The sequence below is a fragment of the Ceratotherium simum genome, chromosome 35 (assembly GCF_057802395.1).
Source record: "Ceratotherium simum simum isolate JZ-2026a chromosome 35, ASM5780239v1, whole genome shotgun sequence".
Classification (NCBI taxonomy): domain Eukaryota; kingdom Metazoa; phylum Chordata; class Mammalia; order Perissodactyla; family Rhinocerotidae; genus Ceratotherium; species Ceratotherium simum.
This window is the reverse complement of record NC_141934.1, coordinates 7,306,348-7,331,018: the sequence shown is the minus strand read 5'-3', so window position 1 is coordinate 7,331,018 and position 24,671 is coordinate 7,306,348. Positions and strand designations below refer to the sequence as shown.

Here is a 24,671-nt window from a genome sequence, read left to right as displayed (position 1 = left end):
AACAGGAGGACTTATCTATTATGTCTAAAGCAGTTTTTTAGGGATATAACTCTCAAATTCTTTTTTTTCTCTTATTTTCAATTAGAAGATAAAATGATATTGGTGAAATTATTTTCAACTATTCTGTCGTCAAACCACAAGAACTCTTTTCCAGTTCACTTAAAATTCTATAAATTCTACAACTATAGTATGTAAATTCCAATCTTTGAAGCCTCTCTGCTCCAGAAAGAAATGCAGAGGTTCATAAACTAGATTTGGTGATACCTATATAATTAATCTAAAAAAATATTTATACTGTATCCTTTACATACCAAACACCAAGTTAGGTGCTGGCTGTATAATACTCTGTGACTACGATATAGTTACAAGCCATTATTTGTCACTATTTATAGCCGTTAACTAGTAATGGTGTTTGTTCTTTGCAAGGTGGGGGCAAGAGGAAAAAAGAGATTCAAAAGATTTGATGGTTTGCAGAATGAAATAGACAGAAAACAGAATGGCACAAAATATAGGAGTAGATTTTGCAGAAAAATGGAAAATCAGAGAGGTCTACACTTAAGAATTACTGTTGCATTTTCTCAGCAGAGATTTGGCAAGGTAAACAGAAAATGCAGACACAAAGACTCCAAATTGCTCTGCATTTCCAGTAGTTTCCTCCTCCTCCCCCCAATGGCAGGAAGCGAACATGGGACATTTGCAAAGAATAGGGAACAGATTTTACCTGCTTATGGTGCCCAGACTTGGCTGCTGCTTGCTGTGAGTGGAATGAAGAGCAGAGATCTTGAAGGGGCAGGCAGAAGGCCCATGCTGGCTCCAAATGGACAGTACTCGGCCCACCGAGTTGGGCAGAGAACAGAAGACCTTGTCTGCTATGGAGGCTGGAGACCTTAACCCTTTCAAGCCCTGTGTAACCTGGGTCATGAAGAGCCTCTGCATAGTAGGCATGTGACCAGAGAAGCTCCGTCTTTTTGTCCAGATTCGGTAACACCCAGGGGAACAAAGTGCTAGAAGCGTATGAAGGCCAAGGACAGAGCGGCCTGCTCTGGTCTGGACTACGGCAGTGCCCCCATAGTCTTGGAGAGGAACCAGAGGGTGTGGAGGAGCCTGGGCACGTGCCTGACCATGGAGGCCAGTGTCTTCCCTGAATGTGGCCATCCCAGGGCAACCATGGGACAAGAAGACAGAAAAGGTCCACTTGGGAGGTTGAGATGGGCACTGGGTGGCCTCTCCTAAGGCGAGCCTCGTTGGAGCACAATGCTCAGGAAAAGTCCTTGGGGATTCAGCCATGCACTCAGAGCCTGATTTCACATGAAAGGATACTGGGAAGATTTCAGAACCAAACAGCAGTGATGGCATCTTGTTGCTCAAATCTATGAAACTCATTTTGATGGCTTCGAGAGAATAAAGTGTCAAAGGCTTACTGTTAGGCCACTTATCCCATCCACTAGCTGCCACATATGGATTCAACTGCATTTTAGTGTATGAAAATCCATCCAGGAGTCTTTTATATCTGAGTCGCTTGTAGCTTTTAGCCACTGGAAGAAGTTCAGAGGAATACCGATGCCTTAGTTTCTGGGTCTTTGTGGCTGGGGCCAGTTTGGAGGCAAGGACAGACAGCTTGTTTAGTAAGGCTGATTCTTTGGTAGGCTTCCTAACATTCAGGCTCCTCAAGGGATGGCATGGAGTAGGCTTCTGCTTTGGTATATGGCTAATTAAGCTCCCGGTAGGTACTGTTTCAGGTTCCAGTCGTGTGGGTGTAGACACAGTATGTGAACTGAGAAATCTGTGTGCTTTCGTGGGAATGGTTTCAGAGGAACTCTTTAACAAGGCAGAACTTCTGATTTTACTCACTTTTCTCCCCATGTTGACTTGCTCCTGACAGGAAACTTGCTTACACGTTCGATGGGGCTGCTTCTTTACGGGAAGCACTACCTTCTGATGTGAAGTGTTCCCAAAGGCACCGTGGATTTCATCATACCTAGCAGAGTTGGGGTCTTGTGTTTTCCGGGGGGCACCACAAAGGCAAGGACCTGTGCACAACTTAATGGCCTTTTTTAATGGATGACACAAGCTTTCCTCCTTTGGGTCTTTCAACTTCTGAAACCGTGCAGCAATGTCACCCTTGGCCAGCTTTGCTGGGGTGATTTCTTTCATCATGGGGAACTCATCTTTACAATCTTTAGGTTGGTTCTTACTTTGCACCTCATCTGACAACATATTAGGTGATGTGCATTGTTCCAATCTTGTATGTGCTTCTTTTTGATGTATATATTCCTCTTCCTTCTGCAACATGTGGTCCAAAATCCTCTGGCTCTGTTCTTCGGCATCACCAAGCATCCTCTGAGATTTAAAGTGGGTCTGAGAAATCTCACTCACATTATCACTGTGGTCATCTTCTCTGGCAATCATCTCCTTAGATTCCTCCCCAGCAGTTAAGTGACCCAGTGGTCCCCTCTGATGTTCTTCGGTTTCTTCACCTTTCACTGTAGTTTCTGTTTCCATTGTCAAAGGCAAATTTTTCACATTGATGTCTATGCTGTTTCCTTCACTAGGATGACTCATATCCCTTGATGCTCCTCCTTTCATCTCAGGCAGGACCGTGCAGTCTTTTACATTTTCACAAAGCATCTCACCATCTTTTTGTTTTAAAAGATTTTTCAGGTCGCTTTCTTCACTATTAATATTAGTTTCTGAATTTTCTTGAGAAGACAGACACGAAGGCATTATCTCAATGGATTTCAGGCTCCCTGGGGGAACAGAGTTCTCATCTCGGCATCTAAAAGACATCAATTCTTTTGAGGAAATTCCAAAGGTATTTTCCTTGTGAAACTCAGAATTTATTTCTAGTTTTGATCCTTCAATCATTCCTTGTGTTTCTCTCAGAGATGCTTCTTTAACTTGCTGTTCATGATGAATATAATTTAAAGACACATTTACTCTATCCAATATTCTTATATTTGGTTCATGATCTGCAATACACTCTATTTCATGGGCACAAGAGTCTGCACACACTTCTATTTCACAATCTTTTAATGATCTGCATACTTTATCCTCACATGATTTTTCTATTTCAAGAGATTCCACTGTAGAGGAAGTAGTATCTGGGAAATCTGAGTCCTGGTCAATCACTCCTGTAAATGCAGGATTCAGTTCTCTCTGAGACAGGGTACTCCTTGAGGTTTCATGTAATGCCAGTCTATCTTGCCTTGCAGCACCATCAAATGTACTAGATGCTTTTATGTCCAGCGTGCCTTCTGCAGGCTTATTTCTACAGTCTGTGTAGACGACATCTACCACACCATCTGTCGACTCCTCACAACCAGAAATCCTTTCAAAGGCTCCTTTCAAATCACCTTTCTCTGGACTACCACCAGACAATGAATTGTTATTACCTGAACTGACTAGCAGATCCTTTTCGTTGTGACTTACCTCTCTTTTAGGCTCTGGGATGGTCTCTCTTTGGTCACTACCTAGAGTCGCTTTAGCTCGTTTATTTTCACTTTTGCATGCATCTGGTCTGTCTGGGTTACTCCGGCAGTCAAGGACTTCATCTGCCTTCTGATCAAGAGTTTCAGCTGCTTGGTTCATGTTTTTAAAACTGGAGAACACAATAGTAGGAGGCTGGTCCAACAATTTTTCAGGACTTGGAATGTCTGTAGATTGGTTTAGTTCTTGTGTGGCACAATCAGAAATGCTATACTTACAAAACACAGTCTCTTTGAGTATATTCTGTTCCTTTCCTTCTAGCCCTTCCTCACTGGGTTGGATGTAACTAATAGCGCAAATGGTTTTGTTTGAAGCTTCAGTATTTGACACGCCTGCTGTCATTTCATTTCTGATCTTATCTTCTGGAAGGCTGCCTTTAGTTTCTCTCCCATCAAATTTACTTTCCTCCGATGTATCAGTCACCTCGTGGATGGTACTTTTAACAGAGACTTCTCTTCCTTGGGAGTGGTGATCACTGTGCTGAAACACATTTTCATACTTGGTTACCAAACAGTTTTCAACTTCTAGGATGATTTTGTTGGACTCAAAAGCAGCACAAGCAGAACCCATGCTCTTTTCTGGTGTATTTTTTCTTATACAATGACAGCTAGAGAGATCCTGAGATTGAACCCTTTGACATTCCATGACAGAGACCACTGGAGGCAAGGCTGCTGCTTCTTTCTTACTTGAGAGAAGTCTGGAATGTAGATCTGCTGTTCCTGAATCAGCCATTTCACTTTTTCTTTCTAGGCTTCCTGGTTTGATGTTTAAGGTGGGACTGTTTGAAGAGGCACCACAGGTTTTGTCACCTGGTGGAGAGATTTCTTTCATTTTTGTCTTCATGGAAATGGTCTGGGTATCAGCAATGACATCTGCTCCATCCTCTAATGGAGGGTGATGGCTCTGTTGGGAATCCTCGCTTGCTGCTAAAGGCATCTCTTTGTCAGCTGGCAACTTTGTGTGGTCTCGAGAACTAAGGGACACTTGATTTAAAACACATTCATTTTCTACTTCATTTACAACCAGTTCATCGGTACAAGAAAGTTCATTCATCTCACAGGCAATGCTCTGTTCACCTAAATGTGGACTATCATCTTGTAAGGGCTGTACAGCTTTTTCTGACTGAGGACTGTAATCAAATTCTAGGGATGGTGGTAATCGAGCAATATTTTTCTTGGGTTTCGATACCTCATTTACAGGACTTATCTGGTCCTCTGGCATTAAACTCACAAGGGATTTTCTTTCAATCAGAAACTCATTATACGATGCTTCATTTAATTGGGTACCGCCTTTCAGATTTCTCTGGGTGCTGACTAAGGAGTTAGAGTCTTCATTGTAAAACTTTTTACTTAACATCTTCGGCTCTATAGTGGTTGTCTGTTCTGGCTCTTTAATCTGCATCAAGGAAGAAAAACTGCTTTCTTCAGAGTGTCCACCTGGATGGCTCATATTAGTAAAAGTTTCTCTATGGTCCTTATAGTTTGTCAAACTACACTGAATGTCTGAAGCGATTTTCAAATCATTTTTTTTTAACGTTACTTCCGTGGCTTCACTAAAAGAACTCGGCATTAAAGAACTAGAACTGTCTGTATGGATAATGCCTTGAACACAACAGTTATCAAGGATATTATCTTTTAGGGAGTCAACAGTCTCTTTTTCAAGAGAATAATGACCATTAGCATCCTCTTCTGGTTGCCTGGCATTAACAAGAAAGAGTTCCTCTTGCTCATTCCTGGGGTTCAAAAGCTGTTCTTCGTTTTCTTTCCTAGAAGCCAAGTTCTCGCTTTGATCACCCCCATCAAAACAAGAATTATCCGTCTTTTCAGCAGATCCCTTCAGCAAGCCATTACCTTCAAAACCGCATTTTTCTAAGGATGTTGTTCTGGATTCTGGACCAGACAAACTTGATCTGAAAGATGAAACTTCAGAATTTTCTACAACAACTACATTTCTTGTGGCTTTGGGACTGCCACTTGCAGAACTGTGTTTTTCATTATGGTGGCCAAGAATCTGTTGGTGATTGTCATCTGCTTCACAGACAAGGTTCAATTTACACAACTCTTCCTTCCCATTGTCCACTTTGGAAATGACACTGTTCCCCGGTAATAATGACAACCAAGAAGGACAAGTTTTTAATTCTTCACATTCTTTTTCTTTAGGAGTGGCTTCTGTTAATCCAGGGTCCACAAAGGTTAAAGGCTCTAGGGAAACTAATGGGCTGGTTTCTGAACCATCACCACTGGTCATGATTTTGTCTACTTCTGGGTATTTGCTGCACCCAGCTGAGAGACTTTTACTCACATTGCCATTCTTGTGTCCTTCATTATTATCCATCTTAGTCCCATTGACCTTCATACCTTGTACTTCTTCAGTAGATCTCAGTAGAGTTTCAGCTGTAATCTGTACATTTCCTTCTGCATAAGAGAAATAAATCCAGATCAGTACACAATCATAAAAGAAATTTGCTCTACGTTCATGAATTTAATCATGCAACCAATGGCAACAATAAAAATGATCCAACTCAAAAAGAGAATTGCAAGGGGCCGGCCCCGTGGCTTAGCAGTTAAGTGCACGCGCTCCGCTGCTGGCGGCCCGGGTTCAGATCCTGAGCGCGCACCGACACACCGCTTGTCCGGCCATGCTGAGGCTGCGTCCCACATACAGCAACTAGAAGGATGTGCAGCTATGACATACAACTATCTACTGGGGCTTTGGGGGAAAAAATAAATAAATAAATAAAATAAAAAATTAAAAAAAAAAGAGAGAATTGCAAAGTTAGTGCACAATACCATTGGTTTTGTTCTTCTCTGCAAAATATGACAGAGGGCCAAAAGGATACCTGGCAGAAACAGGTAATTTTGAACAAATGCCTTTCTCTAAATGTTAGTTACTTACCTGTACTCACTTAGCTAGATAGCTGACTACAACATGGAGATATATGCTTAATTCAGAGTCTTAACATACAATGGGGAAAAGAAAGTCTCTTCAACAAATGGTGTTGGGAAAACTGGATAGCCACATGCAAAAAAATGAAAGTAGACCCTTACCTTACACCATACACAAAAATTAACTCCAAATGGATTAAAGACTTGAATGTAAGACCTGAAACTATGAAACTTCTAGAAGAAAACATAGGCAGTACGCTCTTCCACATCAGTCTTAGCAACATCTTTTCAAACACCACATCTGACCAGGCAAGAGAAACAATAGAAAAAATAAACAAATGGGACTACATCAAACTAAAAGCTTCTGCACAGCAAAGGAAACCATCAACAAAATGAAAAGACAACCTAACAATTGGGAGAAGATATTTGCAAACCATACATCTGATAAGGGCTTAATCTCCAAAATATATAAAGAACTCATGCATCTCAACAACAAAAAACTACCAACCCAATTAAAAAATGGGCAAAAGACCTGAACAGACATTTCTCCAAAGAAGATATACAGATGGCCAACAGACACATGAAAAGATGTTCAAAATCACTAACTATCAGGGAAATGCAAATCAAAACTACAATGAGATATCACCTCACGCCTGTCAGAATGGCTATAATTAACAAGACAGAAAACAACATGTGTTGGAGAGGTTGTGGAGAGAAGGAACTCTCATACACTGCTGGTGGGAGTGCAAACTGGTGCAGCCACTATGGAAAACAGTATGGAGATTCTCAAAAAATCAACGATAGAACTACCATATGATCCAGCTATTCCACTGTTGGATATTTATCCAAAGAACTTGAAAACACCAATTTGCAAAGGTACATGCACCCCTGTGTTCATTGCAGCCTTATTCACGATAGCCAAGACTTGGAAGCAACCTAAGTGCCCATCAAGGGACGAATGGATAAAGAAGCTGTGGTATATATACACAATGGAATACTACTCAGCCATAAGAACGACGAAATCCAGCCATTTGTGACAACATGGATGGACATTGAGGGTATAATGCAAAGTGAAATAAGTCAGAGGGAGAAGGTCAAATACCGTATGATTTCCTTAATTAAGTAGTAGACAATAACAACAATAAACAAACACATAGGGACAGAGATTGGATTGGTGGTTACCAGAGGGGAAGGGGAGGGAGGAGGGTGAAAGGGATAATTCGGTACATGTGTGTGGTGATGGGTTGTAATTAGTATTTTGGTGGTGAACATGATGTAGTCCATGCAGAAATAGAAGTACAATGATGTACACCTGAAATTTTTACAATGTTATAAACCAATGTTACTGCAATAAACAAAAAATTAAAAAAAATAAAATAAAATAAAAATAAAAAAAAAAAAAGGAAGCTTCTATTGTAAAACATGAATAAATTAGACTCACAATACAACAGTTTATATCATTAGATGACTATCTTATTACTTGAATAAACATTAAATAAGTCATAGATAAAATTCCTCTAAAAAGAAGAACAGTTATACATAAAATCTTATGTAAGAGATTAATCGGTAAGTTGAATACTCGTCTTGAACCCAATTACTTGCAATAATTGCCTTTCTACAAGACTGATCATGAGTTAGTAATTACTGAAGCTAAGTACATGGGGGTTTAGTATATCCTCCTTTCCACTTCTGAATAAATTTAAAATTTTCCATTATGAGACATTAAAAAACAAACAAAAAACCTTTCTAAGCAGAATATAAATGTGATTCATAAAGGAGTTTTACTGTACAGAGTTTCTTTGAAATCCTAGGTATAAGATGCAGTATAAAGAAGTTCCCCAAACTTGTTAATCTACAAAATTTTCATCCCTCCTTCCTTTTTAGAAAACAAACTTGGGCCGGCCCCGTGGCTTAGCAGTTAAGGGCACGCGCTCCGCTGCTGGCGGCCCTGGTTCGGATCCCGGGCGCGCACCGACGCACCGCTTCCCAGCCATGCTGAGGCCGCGTCCCACTTACAGCAACTAGAAGGATGTGCAGCTATGACATACAACTATCTACTGGGGCTTTGGGGGGGGGAATTAAATTAAAAAAAAAAAAGTTAATTTTAAATGGAGCACACCTCATTAAAAAAAAAAAAAAAACAAACTCAAGGCTATACACATTCATGTGTATATGTGTATATGTATGTACATAACAGAAAACCTGCAATAAACAGATAAAGCAAAATGCAAATCAATGTAAAGATTGAATTTTCACTAGAATATAAACTTCATGAGGGTAAGGATCGGGTTTGTTTTGGTCTCTCCTCTTCCAGCATAACACCTGGTACTTAATAGCATTCAATAAATATTTGTGGAATTAATAAATACAATTAGGTCAAATAACAAAGAGTATTAATAGTGTGTTCCTTGGGCTTCCCTATCCATTTCTCAAAAGGTACTGAGAGCAGCGATTATTGAAAGGGCAGCAACCTTCAAGGCAGGCCAGCTGGGCTCTGTGATATTACTTACCTCTCTGAGTCTCAGCTTCCTCCTTTGTGAAAAAGAGGGGAAGCACACTTACCTAAGTGCTATTTTGAGGATTAAATTAAATAATATATGTAAAACAACACCGGGTGCAGTGCCGGCCACATAAAGGAAAAGTGCCCTTCCTTTGCTCTGCTTTTGATTTTGCTTTTACTGGACCTGAGAATAGTTAAAACGATAAACTTAATAACTAGGCTAGGACACAGCATTTAAAAATATTTGGAATCAGCAAATATTAGATGGATAATTGCATACTGGTTACCGTAAGTTTGCATAGATACAAATACTCCAATGGTTTTACTATTGGACGCTGTAGCATTCACTAAACCATTTGGTTATATTCTGGGCCTTCTCTCTCTGTGCCAGCACCATCCTACCTGTATCCCTCCTTGTATCTGCTCAGGAAAACTCTAAAACTCTTCATCCCTCCTCAAACTGTTTACTGCGCAAAGCACTTAAGGCAGGACTCTCCCTCAGAGGCCCTACCTGCTGGAAAAATGCCTGTTCTCCACTTAGTCGACAGTCTTAGGGAGGAGGTAGATTGGGTGGGGAAGAGGAGTTGTGAACAGCTTGAAAGCAAAATGATACCTTGCCCACTCTTTTGAATAGTTTTTAATCACATTTATTTGAAATAAAGAGAACTTTAAAAAGAGTTTGAGGCAATTTTATGTTTATTAGAAAGTTTTCAAAAAGCTGTGGAACACTGACCTGGTCTTCATCTATAATATGGGAAGAAAGATGGTACCTACCTACTTGTAAAGATTAGATGAGTTAATATACATAAAGCTCTTAGAAGTGCCAGACAGAGTCCACACTTGGTTAGTGCTAGCCATTCTCTGGGCCCCCACTCCCTTGTACAATATCCTTATCAAAACTTCTGTAACAGTGTTTCTCAATTATTTGTTTAATATATCACCTCCATGAGACTGGAGCTATTTGAGGGCAGAAACTGGATCTTAATGATTGTTGCAGACTCAGTACCTGACAGTGACCTTGGCACACTGAGGTACATAACAGATGTTGGCTGAATGAAGAATTAGATTAGGGAAGTTGTTAAAAGTATTAGGTATACTCGATCCAGCAATTCCACTCTGAAAAGATATCTGCACCCCATGATCACTCCAGCATTATTTATGGTGGTCAAGACATCGGAAACAACCTAAGTATCCATTGATGGAGGAATGGATAAAGAAAATGTACAGGGCCGGCCCTGTGGCTTAGCGGTTAAGTGCGCGCGCTCTGCTACTGGTGGCCTGGGTTCGGATCCCGGGCGCGCACTGACGCACTGCTTCTCCGGCCATGCTGAGGCCGCATCCCACATACAGCAACTAGAAGGATGTGCAACTATGACATACAACTATCTACTCGGGCTTTGGGGGGAAAAAAAGGAGGAGGATTGGCAATAGATGTCAGCTCAGAGCCGGTCGCCCTCAGCAAAAAGAGGAGGATTAGCACGGATGTTAGCTCAGGGCTGATCTTCCTCACACACAAAAAAATAAAAATAAAATAAAAAAATAAGAAAATGTGGTACATTAAAAAAAAAAGTATTAGGTGTACTGGAGGTTAAAAAATGTATTCTGTGAGGTATGGGCCCTTTTTAGAAGCACAGGAGTTTCATGACCTCACCTGAAGATCCTGGATTTTTAGTTTTATTAAAAACCATTTAAAAAGTGCTTATGTTGAGCCAGCCCTGGTGGCCTAGTGGTTAAGTTCAGTGTGCTCTGCTTTGCCGACCCAGGTTCGGTTCCTGGGCTCTGACCTACACCACTCGTCTGTCAGTGGCCATGCTGTGTGTCAGCTCATGTCTATAAAGAGGAAGATTGGAAGCAGATGTTAGCTCAGGGAGAATCTTCCTCAGCAAAAAAAAGAAAGAAAGAAAGAAAAAAGAAAGAAAGAAAAAGAAAAGTGCTTATGTTTGCAGAAATTGAAAAACTAATCCTGAAACTCAAATGAAATGTGAGGGACACACAATCTTGAAAAAGACGAACAAAGGTGGTAGACTCACGTTTCCTGATTTCAAAAACAAAGCTCCACTAATCAAGATAGTGTGGCCCTGGCATAGGACAGAGATAAAGATCAATAGAACAGAACTCAGAGTCCAGAAATAAACTCTAAAATTCATAGTCAGTCAACTGATGTTTGACAAATGGGACCAAGAATAGTTTTTCAACAAATAGTGCTCAGACAACTGGATATCCACATGCAAAAGAATAAATTCGGACCCTAGTTCACATCATACAAAAAGATTAACTCAAAGTGGATCATAGACCTTAATGTAAGAGCTGAAACTATAAAACTCTTAGAAGAAAACACAAGAGTAAACCATGATCCTGGGTTTGATAATGATTTCTTAGCTAAGATATCAAAAGTACAAGTGATAAAAAAGACAAATAACTTGGACTCCATTAAAACTAAAAACTTTTGTGCTTCAAAGGACACCAAGAAGTGAAAACACAACTCACTGGGAGAAAATATTTGCGAATCATCTATCTGACAAGGGATTTGTATTTAGAATACCTAAAGAATTCTTACAACTCAACAATAAAAAGACAAAAAATCTTATTTGAAAATAGGCAGAGGGAACATAACTCCCCACTCCGTAAGTGTAGGCTGTACATAGTGACTTCTTTCCAAAGAGTACAGTATGGAAAGGGTGTGAGGGGAGTAACTTCACAGTGGAGAAATCTGACAAACACTACCTCATGTTTAGAGTACACACCCGTGAAATGACATGATGAAAACAGCACTTTACTTGTGTGATTTTCCTCCCCAAAACCCATAACCCCAGTCTTATGAGAAAAACATCAAACATATCCCAAAAGAGAGGCATTCTACAATATACCCGACCAGTACTCCTCAAAAACTCTCAAGGTCACCAAAAACAATAAAAGTGTGAGAAACTATCACAGCCAAGAGGAGCCTAAGGCAATATGAGGACTAAAGGCAATGTGGTATCCTGATGGGATTCTAGAACAGAAAAAGGATATTACCTAAAAACTAAGAAAATCTGAATAAACTACAGACTTTAGTTAATGATAATGTATCAATATTGGTTCATTAATTGTAACAAATGTACCATACTAACATGTTAACAACAGAGGAAACTGTGCCTCTGGAGAGGGGAGGGATATGGAAACTCTCTGTACTATGTGCTCAATTTCTCTGTAAATCTTAAACTGTTCTATAAATTACTAATTTTTTAAAAAGTAGAAAAAAAAAAAAAAGACAAAGGATTTGAATAGACACTTTCCCAAGATATACAGTCAATAAGCACATAAAAAGACATTCAACATCATTAGTCATTAGAGAAATGAAAACCAAAATCACAGTAAGATATCACTTTACACCCATTAAAATGGCTATAATTCAAAACAGAACAAAAAATAACAAGTGTTGGAGAGAATGTGGAGAAACTGGAACCTTCATACATTGTTGGTAGGATTATAAAATGGTCCAGCCACTTTGGAAAACAGTTTGCCAATTCCTCGAAATGCTAAACATAGAGTTACCATATAACCCAGCAATTCCATTCTTAAGTAACTACTCCAGGAAATTAAAAACTTATGTCCATACAAGACCTGTACACAAATGGTGACAGGAGCATTATTCATAATAATCAAAAAGCAGAAACAACTCAAATGTCTATCAACTGGTAAATGGATAAAATGGAATATTATTCAGCCATAAAAAGGAATGAAGTACTTATACATGCTACACCATGGATGAACCTTAAAATCTTTATGTGAAAGTGAAAGAAGTCAGTCACAAAAGACCACATATTGTAAGGTCTCATTTACATAAAATGTCCAGAATAGGCAACTCTATAGAGACCAAAGTAGATAAGTGGTTGGAAGAGGCCAGGGGTAAGAAGGAATAGCAAATAGGGAATGACTGCTAATGGGTATAAGGTTTCTTTTGGGAGTGATAAAAATCAAATTATGGTGATGGTTGCACAACTCTGTAAGTATACAAAAAACTCACTGAATTGTATAATTTAGGTGAACTTTATGGTATGTAAATTATATCTCAATAAAATTGTTTTTAAAAAAGTCCGTACACTCCAATTATAACATAAGCAACATCAGAGAAATTAGACTTTTTTTTTTGGTGTTATCTCCATATAATCATAATTTAGGATAGACATGCCAGAGGTTGAGAAGGATTCAACAGCATTTCCATCAAAACTTTTTCCTGGATCAAAAAATTAAATGGCTAGTCTGTGAAAACTAAATATGACATCAGTTTTGGTTTACCTTACATCTCATCCTCAGAAAGATGTGTAACAGGTTAGCAATACTGTAATGTCTTACAGAACGAGGCTTTCCTGCAGAGGCTCACAAAGGCTGCTTAGAGGTAGAAGGAAAGCTGCAGACACCCCTACAAGCTTTCGACACCTCCTAAGCTTCTACGGACCACTGAATACCTGGCTTTACAAATTATAAATAAATTAACAAATCATGAAAAAAGATTCAACTCCTCAACTGGAACTCTTATATATCGCTGGTAGAAATACAAAATGGTACAACCACTTTGGAAAACAGTTTGGTAGTTTCTTATAAAATTAAACACATACATCCCAAATGACCCAGCAGTCCCATGGCTAAGTATTTGCCCAGGTGAAATGACAACTCATGTTCACACGAAAACTCATATGCAAGTGTTTATAGCAGCTTTATTTATAATTGCTCAAACTAGAAACAACTCAAATTGGAAATAAACAAATTGTGATACAATTAGACAATAGGATAACACTACAGCAATAGGGAACAATGAACTTCTGATAATTCACAGCAATGTGAATGAATTTTAAATGCACTATGCCAAACAGAAGAAGTCAGACTCAAAGGCTTCTCCTGGGTGATTACATTTTATATGACATTTTGGAAAAGGCAAAAACAGGGGCTGGTCCCGTGGCCTAGTGGTCAAGTTTGGCAAATTCTGCTTTGGCGGGCCACGTTTGGTTCCCGGGCACAGACCTACACCACTAACTGGCAGCCATGCTGTGGCGGTGACCCATGTACAAAATAGAGGAAGACTGGCACAGATGATAGCTCAGGGTGAATCACGCTCAGCAGAAAAAAAGAAAACAAATTTGAGTGGTTGGTAAGAACCGGTGGTGGCAAAAGGGACTGACTATAAAAGGAATCTTCAAGAAATTGCTGGGGTGAAGCAAATGCTCTATATCTAGATTGCAGTGGTAGTTACACAACCGTATGTGTTTGTCAAAACTCACAGAACTGTACACCCCACAAAAAAGGGGAGAATTTTATTGTGTGTAAATTATATCTTACTTAAAAAAAAAAAAGAAAGAAAAAAATTCAGTTCCTCAAATGTCTAGACTTCTTCTGTGTTGCCTATTAAACAGGTATGGTCCCAGTTGATTTTTTAACCTTTCACCCCCAAAAATGTAAATTATAGGAAGATAATGACATAAATAGGGACTAGAAAACAGGAAATATTCCTTCCAAATTATAAAAACAAAGCAATAAACTCCAAGAATCTAGATGCACATAAGGCATAAGGGCTTTATCGACAGGTTCATTCCATCTACTCATAATGCTTAATTTATTCACATAACAGAAATAGAGGCCTTTAAAAAACTGTTTCAACTTCGATAATTCTAAATAATTTAAACTATCTAGTTCCAAAAATTATATATGGTAGTCTTCCCCCCTTGACTGCTTTCATTTTTGCATAAAAATGTATTTCCTGGGGCTGGCCCGGTGGCATAGTGGTTGAGTTCGTGCGCTCTGCTTCGGTGGCCTGGCATTCGCAGGTTCAGATCCTGGGCACAGACCTACATACTGCTTATCAAGCCATGCTGTGGCAGGCATCCCACATATAAAATGGAGGAAGATGGGCACAGATGTTAGCTTAGGGCCAATCTTTCTCACTAAAAAGAAGAGGATTGGCAACGGATGTTAGCTCAGGGATAATCTTCCTCACCAGAAAAAAAAAAAGGTATTTCCTCAACGTTTTTCCAATTTCTAGTGACTCTCCTATTTTAGAGAATTCCCAAATAAGCCCTAATAGAGATTACTACTGTGGGAACTAAGTCCAACATTAATTAGTGGGAACTAATACTGGTATTTTTTCCAGTGCCCATTCTATCTTTCTTACACACAACCTTCCCACACAAGCCCAGTTACATGGAATTCTCTGGGGAAAAGAAACCCAGAAAACAAAAACAAAAACTTGATATCAGTTTTATAAAATACTAAACAGAAAATTATGGTGAAATAGCCAAATTAAAACTCAGAACAGCAGAGGAGAGACATTATCATCGTGGTGGCATAAATCATCTCCCCTTCAATCTACAGGGAGTAAAATATCCATAACTCAATAAAGGCTACATTGCCCAACACACCAGGTCTCTGGAGAGATCTGCACATTGGTACCTACAAAGGTGGGTGGATTGGAGCACACAGACGAGGTGAACCAGGGGAACACCGGAGGCGGTGCCCAGGATCCTGGACCCCTGGCTGCAGTGACTGAGCCAGACACCTTCAGCCCCAGAGAACCCAGAAGGCAGGAGTGGAGGTGCACACCTAACTCAAGCCTCCTGGCAGGTGCCTGTGGCCACATGGAACAGAGCAGCAGTGGATGCGCAGCCCTATGATCTTGGGCCACCTGCCCAGGATCAGAGCTGGTAGCAGAAGCAAAGGTGCACACACAACTCAGGTCTTCCAACTGCAGCAGCGCCCGTGGCCTCAAGGAAACAGGCAACAGCAGAGGCGGTGCCCTGAGAACCCAGCTCCCTCCACACTCTCTCCCTCCCCCTGCCACAGTGGCGATGCTTCCGACCCAGGTAATCTCGGATGTGGTAGAGGTGCCAGCCATCCCTGTATCCCTGGTGGTGAAGCCAGTAACCATAGTGACACCAGCAACAGCAAGGCATCAGTGACCCCAGAGGCGCAGGTGGTGATGACAAGAGTACTGGTAACACCCCTAATAGAGGTGGTGGAGGGTAAAACATGCAGTTCCTCAAATATAGCCAGAGGCAGCTCAGGTAAGAGAAACCAAAAACTGGTGCTATAGCACCACCTACTGAAACAGAAAAGAAAGGCCTCTAATCTTTAACTCACTAAATAGAATCAAAACAAACAAAGCTATATTTAAAAAAGAAAAGTGTGCTATGACAAATGCACCAGCAGAGAAATAACTCATCAAGCATCACAAAAAGTAACAGGACTTCACAAAAATAAAATAACAATTCTCCAGAAACCAAACATAAAGTCATGGAAGATTGTGATCTAACTGATAAAGAATTCAAAATAGCTGTCATGAAGAAACTCAACGAAACCACAAGAAAACTGAGAAAGGCAGTTCAATGAGCTCTGGAATAAAATTAATGAACAGAGGGAATACTTTACCAAAGAGACTGAAACTCTAATAAAAACAACCAAATAAATTCCAGAGCTGAAGAACTCAATAAATGAGATGAAGAATGCATTAGAAAGCACTGGAAATAGAGCAGACCATATGGAAGACAGAATCAGTGAGCTTGAAGATAGAAACCTATGCATGATGCAGGTAGAAAAGGAAAACTAAGATTTTTAAAAAATGTAGAAATTCTAGGAGAATTATGACTCCATTAGAAAGGGCAACATAAGGATAATGGGTATCTCAGAAGGAGAAGAGAGAGAGAAGGGAGCAGAGATTTTTAATGAAATAATAGCAGAGAACTTTCAATATGTGGGGAAGGAAGTAGATATACAAATCTATGAAGCTAAGAGAACACCCAATCATCTCTATGCAAAAAGACCTTCTCCAAGACAAATGATAATAAAACGGTCAAAAGTCAATGACAAAGAAAGAATATTAAAAGAAGCCAAGGGAAAAAAAAAAACCAACAACCTATAAGGTAACCCCCATTAAGCTATCAGCAGATTTCTGAGCAGAAAATCTACAGGCCAGAAGAGAACAGAATGATATATTCAAAACATTAAAAGATAAAAACTGTCAGCCAAGAATACTCTATCCAGCAATGTTATCCTTCAGATATGAAGGACAATTAAAGGATTTCCTAGACAAACAAAAGCTCAGGGAGTTTATCACCACCAGATTTGCCTTATCAGAAATGTTGAAAGGAGTTCTCCTACCTGAAACAAAAAGGCAAAGGTATACAAAACTTTGAGCAAGATGATAAACAGACAGACAGAAACAGAAAATTGCAACTCTATATCAAAGCAGGTTGATAAACTCTTAATTATAATATAAAGGTTAAAGGGAAAGGAAACATTAAAAATAACTATAACCACTTCAATTTGGTAACAAACTCACAACACAAAAAGGGATAATTTGTGACAATAAAAACACAGACGGGGAAGAGGAAAAGGATGGAACCTGTATAGGCAAATGAAGATAAGATGCTATTAGCAGAAAAAGGACTATCTTATCTACGAGACCTTTTATATAAACCTCATGGTAACTACAAAACAAAAACTCAGAACACAGACACGAAACAAAAAAAGGGAAAACTGAGAAAAACATCACAGAAAACCCCCAAACTGAAATGGCAGACAAAAACACAAGGGAAAAGAAATAATGGAAATACAGAGCAACCAGGAAACAAAAGATAAAATGGGGGCCAGCACCATGGCGTAGTGGTTAAGTTCAGTGCGCTCCACTCTGGCAGCCTGGGTTCTCAGGTTCGGATCCCAGGTGCGGACCTACACCACTTGTCAGCCATGCTGTGGCGGTGATCCAGATATAAAGTGGAGGAAGACCGGCACAGATGTTAGCTCAGGGCTAATCTTCCTCAGCACAAAAAAAAAAAAGAAAGAAAGAAAAAAAAGATAAAATGGCAGTATTAAGTTTTCATAAATCAATAATCACCCCAAATGCAAATGAATTGAATTCACTAATCAAAACACAGAGTGGCTGGATGGATTAAAAAACAAGACCTGACAATACGCTGCCTCCAGGAGACCTATCTCAGCTCTAAGACAAACACAGGCTCAAACTGAAGGGATGGAAGATGATACTCCAAGCAAATGGCAACCAAAAGAAAGCGGGTGTAGCCATACTTATATCATACAAAACAGACTTCAAGCCAAAAAAGACAACAAGAGACAAAGATAGACATTACAGAATGATAAAGGGGACAATCCATCATGGAGACATAACATTTATTAATATATATGCACCTAACATAGGAGCACCAAAATATATAAAGCAATCATTAACAGATCTCAAGGGAGAAACTGACAGCAACACAGTATTAATAGGGGACTTTAATATCCTACTTACATAAATGGATAGATCATCTAGACAGAGAGTCAAGAAGGAAACACCAGCCTTAAACGAAACATCACACCAGATGGACTTAATAGATATATATATAAAACATAACATCCAAAAGCAAATAGAATACACATTCTTCTCAAGTGCACATGGAACATCCTCAAGGGTAGACCATACAGTGGGAAAAAAACCAAGTCTCAATAAATTTAAGAAGACTGAAATCACATTAAGCATGTTCTCTGACCACAACAGTATGAAACTAGAAAACAATAACAAGAAGAAAGCCAAAAAAGTCTCAAATACGTGGAGATTAAATAACAAGCTACTGAACAATTACTGGATCAACAAAGAAATCAAAGGAGAAATAAAAAAATACCTAGAGACAAATGAAAATGAAAACACAACATACCAATATCTATGGCATGCAGCAAAAGCAGTACTAAGACGGATGTTTACAGCAATACAGGCCTACCTCAAGAAACAAGAAAAATCTCAAACAGTCTAACATTACACTTGAAGGAACTAGAAAAGAAGAACAAATGAAGCCCAAAGTCAGTAGAAGGAAGGAAATAATAAAAACCAGAGCAGTCGGGGCTGGCCCTGTGGCGTAGCGGTTAAGTGCACATGCTCTGCTGCTGGCAGCCCGAGTTTGGATCCCAGGCGCGCACCGACGCACCACTTGTCAGGCCATGCTGTGGCAGCATCCCATATAAAGTGGAGGAAGATGGGTGCAGATGCTAGCCCAGGGCCAGTCTTCCTCAGCAAAAAGACGAGGATTGGCATGGATGTTAGCTCAGGGCTGATCTTCCTCACAAAAAAAATAAAATAAAATAAAAGTTACATAAAAAAAAAAATCAGAGCAGAAATAAATGAAATAGAGACTAAAAAGACAATAGAAAAGATCAATGAAACTAAGAGCTGGTTCTTTAAAAAGATTAAAAAATGGACAAACCTTAGGTAGACTAAGAAAAAAAGAGAGAAGGCTCAAATAAAATCAGAAACAAAAAAGGAGAAACTACAATGGATACCACAGAAATACAAAGGATTATAAGAGAATACTTTGAAAAGCTATATGCCAACAAATTGGATAATCTAGAAGAAATGGATAAATTCCCCGAATCATACAACCTCCCAAAAGTGAATGAAGAAGAAACAGAGAATCTGAACAAACCAATCACAAGTAAAGAGATTGAAACAGTAATCAAAAACCTCCCAAAAAACAAAAGTCCAGGACCAGACAGCTTCTCTGGTGAATTCTACCAAACATTCAATGAAGATTTAATACCTATCCTTTTCAAATTCTTCCAAAAAACTGAAGAGGAGGGGATGTTTTCTAACTCATTTTATGAGGCCAACATTACCTTGATAGCAAAACCAGACAAGAACAACAAAGAAAAAGAAAATTACAGGCCAGTATCACTGATGAACATCGATGCAAAACCCCTCAACAAAATATTAGCAAACCAGGGCCGGCCCAGTGGCGCAAGTGGTTAAGTGCGCGCGCTCCGCTGTGGCGGCCCGGGGTTCGCCAGCTCGGATCCCGGGCGTGCACTGACACACTGCTTGGCAAGCCATGCTGTGGCGGCGTCCCATATAAAGTGAAGAAAGATGGGCACGGATGTTAGCCCAGGGCCAGTCTTCTTCAGCAAAAAAAGAGGAGGATTGGCAGATGTTAGCACAGGGCTGATCTCCTCACAAAAAAAAAAGAAAAAGAAAAATCAGCAAACCAAATACAACAATACTTTAAAAGGATCATACACCACGATCAATGTGGATTTATTCCAGGGATGCAAGGATGGCTCAACATCCACAAATCAATCAACGTGATACACATTCACAAAATGAAGAATAAAAATCATATGATCATCTCAACAGATGCAGAGAAAGCATTTGACAAGATTCAGCATCCATTTATGATAACAATAAAATAGGTATGGAAGGAAAGTACCTCAACATAATGAAGGTCATATATGACAAACCTATAGCTAACCTATATGCAGTGGTGAAAAAACTGAAAGCTATCACTCTAAGAACAGGAATAAGACAAGGATGCCCACTCTCACCACTCTTGTTCAACATAGTTTTAGAAGTCCTAGCCAGAGCAATTAGGCAAGAAAAAGAAATAATAGGGATCCAAATTGAAAAGGAAGAAAAACTATCACTATTTGAGGATGACATGATTTTACATATAGAAAACCCTAGAGAATCCACCAAAAAACTATTAGAAATAATAACCAAAAATAATAAAGTTGCAGGGTACAAAAAAATCAACATACAAAAGTCAGCTCCAGGGCCGGCCCCGTGGCTTGGTGGTTAAGTGAGCGCGCTCCACTGCTGGCGACCCGGGTTCGGATCCCGGGCGCGCACCGACGCGCTGCTTCTCCGGCCATGCTGAGGCCGTGTCCCACATACAGCAACTAGAGGATGTGCAGCTGTGACACACAACTATCTACTGGGGCTTTGGGGGGAAAAAATAAATAAATAAAATCAAAAAAAAAAAAAAAAAGTCAGCTCCATTTCCATACACTAACAGCAAATTAGCAGAAAGAGAAATCAAGAAAACAATCCCATTTACAATTGCAACAAAAAGAATAAAAGACCTAGGAATAAATTTATCCAAGGAAGTAAAAGACCTGTACACTGAAAACCATAAGACATTGCTGAAAGAAATCAAGAAAGACACAAAGAAATGGAAAGATATTTTGTGCTTATGGATTGGAAGGATTAAAGTAGTTAAAACGTCCATATTTTCTAAAGCAATCTACAGATTCAATGCAACACCTATCAAAAATCATTTTTCATGGAAATAGAACAAAGATTCCTAAATTTATATGGAACAACGAAAGACCCTGAATAATCAAAGCAATCCCGAGAAAACAGAACCAAGCTGGAGGTATTACACTCCGTGATTTCAAAGTATACTACAAAGCTATAGTAATCAAAACAGTATGGTATAGGCAGAAAAACAGACACACAGATCAAAGAAGAGAATTGAGAGCCCAGAAATAAAACCACACATCTACGGACAGCTAATTTTAACAAAGGAGCCAAGAACATACAAGGGAGAAAGGAAAGTCTCTTCAAAAAATGGTGCTGGGAAAACTGGACAGCCACATGCAAAAGAATGAAAGTAGACCATTATCTTAGACCATACACAAAAATTAACTCAAAATGGATTAAAGACTTGAATGTAAGACCTGAAACCATAAAAGTCCTAGAAGAAAACACATAGTACGCTCTTTAACAGCAGTCTTAGTGGTATCTTTCTGAATATATCTCCTCAGGCAAGGGAAACAAAAGCAAAAATAAACAAATGGTACTACATCAAACTAAAAAGCTTCTGCAAAGCAAAGGACACCATCAACAAAATGAAAAACCCTACTGACAGGGAGAAGATATTTGCAAATCATACATCCAATAAGGGGTTAATATCCAAAATATATAAGGAACTCATACAACTCAACAACAAAAAAACCCCAACTAAAAAATGAAGAGGGAGGGCCGGCGTGGCTTAGCGGTTAGGTGCGTGCGCTCTGCTGCTGGTGGCCTGGGTTCGGATCCCGGGCCCGCACCGATGCACCACTTCTCCCGCCATGCTGAGGCTGCGTCCCACGTACAGCAACTAGAAGGATGTACAGCTATGACATACAACTATCTACTGGGGCTTTGGGGGGAAAAATAAATAAATAAAATCTTTAAAAAAAAAAAAAAAATGAAGAAAGGATCTGAACAGACATTTTTCCAAAAGAAGATATATGGATGGCCAACAGGCACATGAAAAGATGTTCAACATCACTAATTATTTAGGGAAATGCAAATTAAAACCATAATGAGATATCACCTGACACCTGTCAAAATGGCTATTATTAAAAAGACAAGAAATAACAAGTGTTGGAGAGGATGTGGAGAAAAGGGAACCCTCGTATAATGCTGGTGGGAATGCAAATTGGTATAGCCACTATGGAAAACAGTATGAAGATTTCTCAAAAAATTAAGAGCAGAGGGCCGGCCCCATGGTTAAGTGCGCGCACTCCGCTGCTGGCGGCCTGGGTTTGGATCCTGGGCACGTACCGACTCACTGCTTCTCCGGCCATGCTGAAGCCGCGTCTCACATACAGCAAACTAGAAGGACGTGTGGCTATGACATACAACTATCTACTGGGGCGTTGGGGGAAAAAATAAATAAATAAATAAATCTAAAAAAAAAAAAATTAAGAGTAGAACTACCATATGATCCAGCTATTCCACTTGTGGGTATTTATCCAAAGAATAAAAAATATTAATTCAAAAATATATATGCACCCCTATGTTCATTACAGCATTATTTAAAATACCTATGACATGGAAACAACCTAAGCACCCATCAGCAGATGAATGGATAAAGATGTGGTGTGTACACACACACACACACACACACACACACACAGGAATACCACTCAGCCATAAAAAGATGAAATCTTGGTATTTGCAACAACATGGATGGACCTAGATGGTATGCTAAATGAAATAAGTCAGAGAAACACAAATACCATATGATTTCACTCTGTGTGGAAGACTAAAAAAAAGCAAAAATCAAAACAACCAACAAATACATAGATACAGAGAAAAGACTGGTAGTTACCAAGAGGAAGTGGGTGAGGGGAGGGCAAAAGCGGTAAAGGGGACATCTGTACAGTGATGAATGGAAACTAGACTTTTGATAGTGAACACAATGTAGTTTATACAGAAGTCAAATTATAATGATGCATACCCCAAATCTATATAATGTTATAAACCAATGTTACTTCAATTAAAAAAAACAAACAAAAAACCCCAGAAGAGCAGAAGGGAGAGGCACCAGTCAGAGGGCATGACAGGAGGACACTCTCCCATTGTGAAATGGCCTCTCAAGCTAACACCCATCACTGCTCCCCCACGCCTGCTTCTCTTTGGTCTGCCCTATAGCAATCAAGAAATAAGGAACGATACACAAAATAGCATCCTGCCAACTAAATACTCCTTTTAGTTAACACAAAAGTCCTTTTAAAGTTAAGATTGTTCTCTTTTTACCTAATTGAGCCACGGCAGACGTAACGACTATAAAGAATCTCAAAAGTCTGGAATACCATGTTAACCTGGGAGTACTGTGAATGGAACATTTGTACAGAGAAGGAAAAACAACACACGGAGGGGAGAGTGTAGCAGCCTAGGTTCACTTACTAAACAATTCAGTGCAGGGGATCCAAACTCATTCCTCTGAAAATTTATAAATCATTACAGGACACTGACCTTCGAGGTGCCCCCATTCAGAATAATCAAAACTTAACATAAATAAAACTATGTAAAGCAATTTGCACAGTGCTCAATGGTGCAAACACTTAAAGGTAGCAAGGACATGTTAGGTTTTCATCAGGAAAACTTAAATCGAATATGCTCAGGACTAAGAGCTGTGATCTGGGCAGAAAATTTTGGCAGCTGGGGCCCCTGGAGAGAGAGTACAACCAGACTTCCAAGAAACATCATTTAATTCTCAATTCTGTAGTAAATGATAAGTTAGCAGATGCTTGATCCTGACCGTGGCAAAGTAAGGTGCGAGGCTGGCCACACTACAGGAGAGCACGTGCACCTGTTGAACTCAAATCTGTGGCGGCAGCATGTCCTGCTTATGCTCTCAGGGCTCAACTGCTCCAGAGACTTGCCTTCACAGAACCTTCCTTTCGGCCTTGCTATGCCTGGATGGGACTCCAGACGGTTGAGCTTGTTTCCCCACGTGTAACACAGGGGTGCCTCGAAAGGTTCTTGCAGGACTGAATGGAAGAACGTATCACAGTCCAGCATTACTAGGTCACTGCTGCTAAAAACTCCAGAAGAGCTGCCGTTTTCAAGCTCCCCTACACCAAACTGAGAACCTTGAACATGGCTTTGGGGGAAAAAACAAAATAATTTTACCAGTTTAAGTCATTAAAGAAGAATGGTATCAGGACAGGAAGAAAAGTGCCACAAAGTAGTTTATCTGAGGATCTCTCTTCTTTCAGTTTATCTCTTCTTTCAGAAGAGCTCACCTTATCCACGTCCGATGTGGACCAGCTTTTCAGGTGGAGAGTAACTAGGTAAATCTGAGAAGGCAGATTTCCTTGTGGAAAATAACTCTGGTTCTCTCATTTAAAAGGCCAGTTCCGGGGCCGGCCCCATGGCGTAGCGGTTAAGTGCGCGCACTCCACTGCTGGCGGCCGGGGTTCAGATCCCGGGCGTGCATCGATGCACCGCTTGTCAGGCCATGCTATGGCGGCGTCCCATATAAAGTGGAGGGAGATGGGCATGGATGTTAGCCCAGGGCCAGTCTTCCTCAGCAAAAGAGGAGGATTGGCAGATGTTAGCTCAGGACTGATCTTCCTCAAAAAAAAAAAAATTTTTTTTTTAAATAAAAGGCCAGTTCAGTGGTTAAATCAAAGTGTAGTTCACACACAGACAGTAAATTTTGTGGCAAAATGTGGGTAAAAATATGCCAAAGACTCCCTATATCAATACTGGAGCCCCACTAAAAGATCTT

At 39.8% G+C, this 24,671-nt stretch overlaps 1 protein-coding gene across 5 annotated transcripts in view; it reads right to left on the bottom strand.

The window, feature by feature from the left end:
• PRR14L (proline rich 14 like) overlaps positions 1-24,671 on the bottom strand; it is a 75,598-nt gene that overhangs the window by 25,274 nt on the left and 25,653 nt on the right. For all 5 annotated transcript variants that reach the window (XM_004429742.3, XM_087423932.1, XM_014786950.2 and 2 more), the window contains one exon: positions 722-5,900. In XM_004429742.3, the coding sequence (XP_004429799.2) occupies positions 722-5,900 (5,179 nt within the window). The remainder of the gene's footprint in view (positions 1-721; positions 5,901-24,671) is intronic.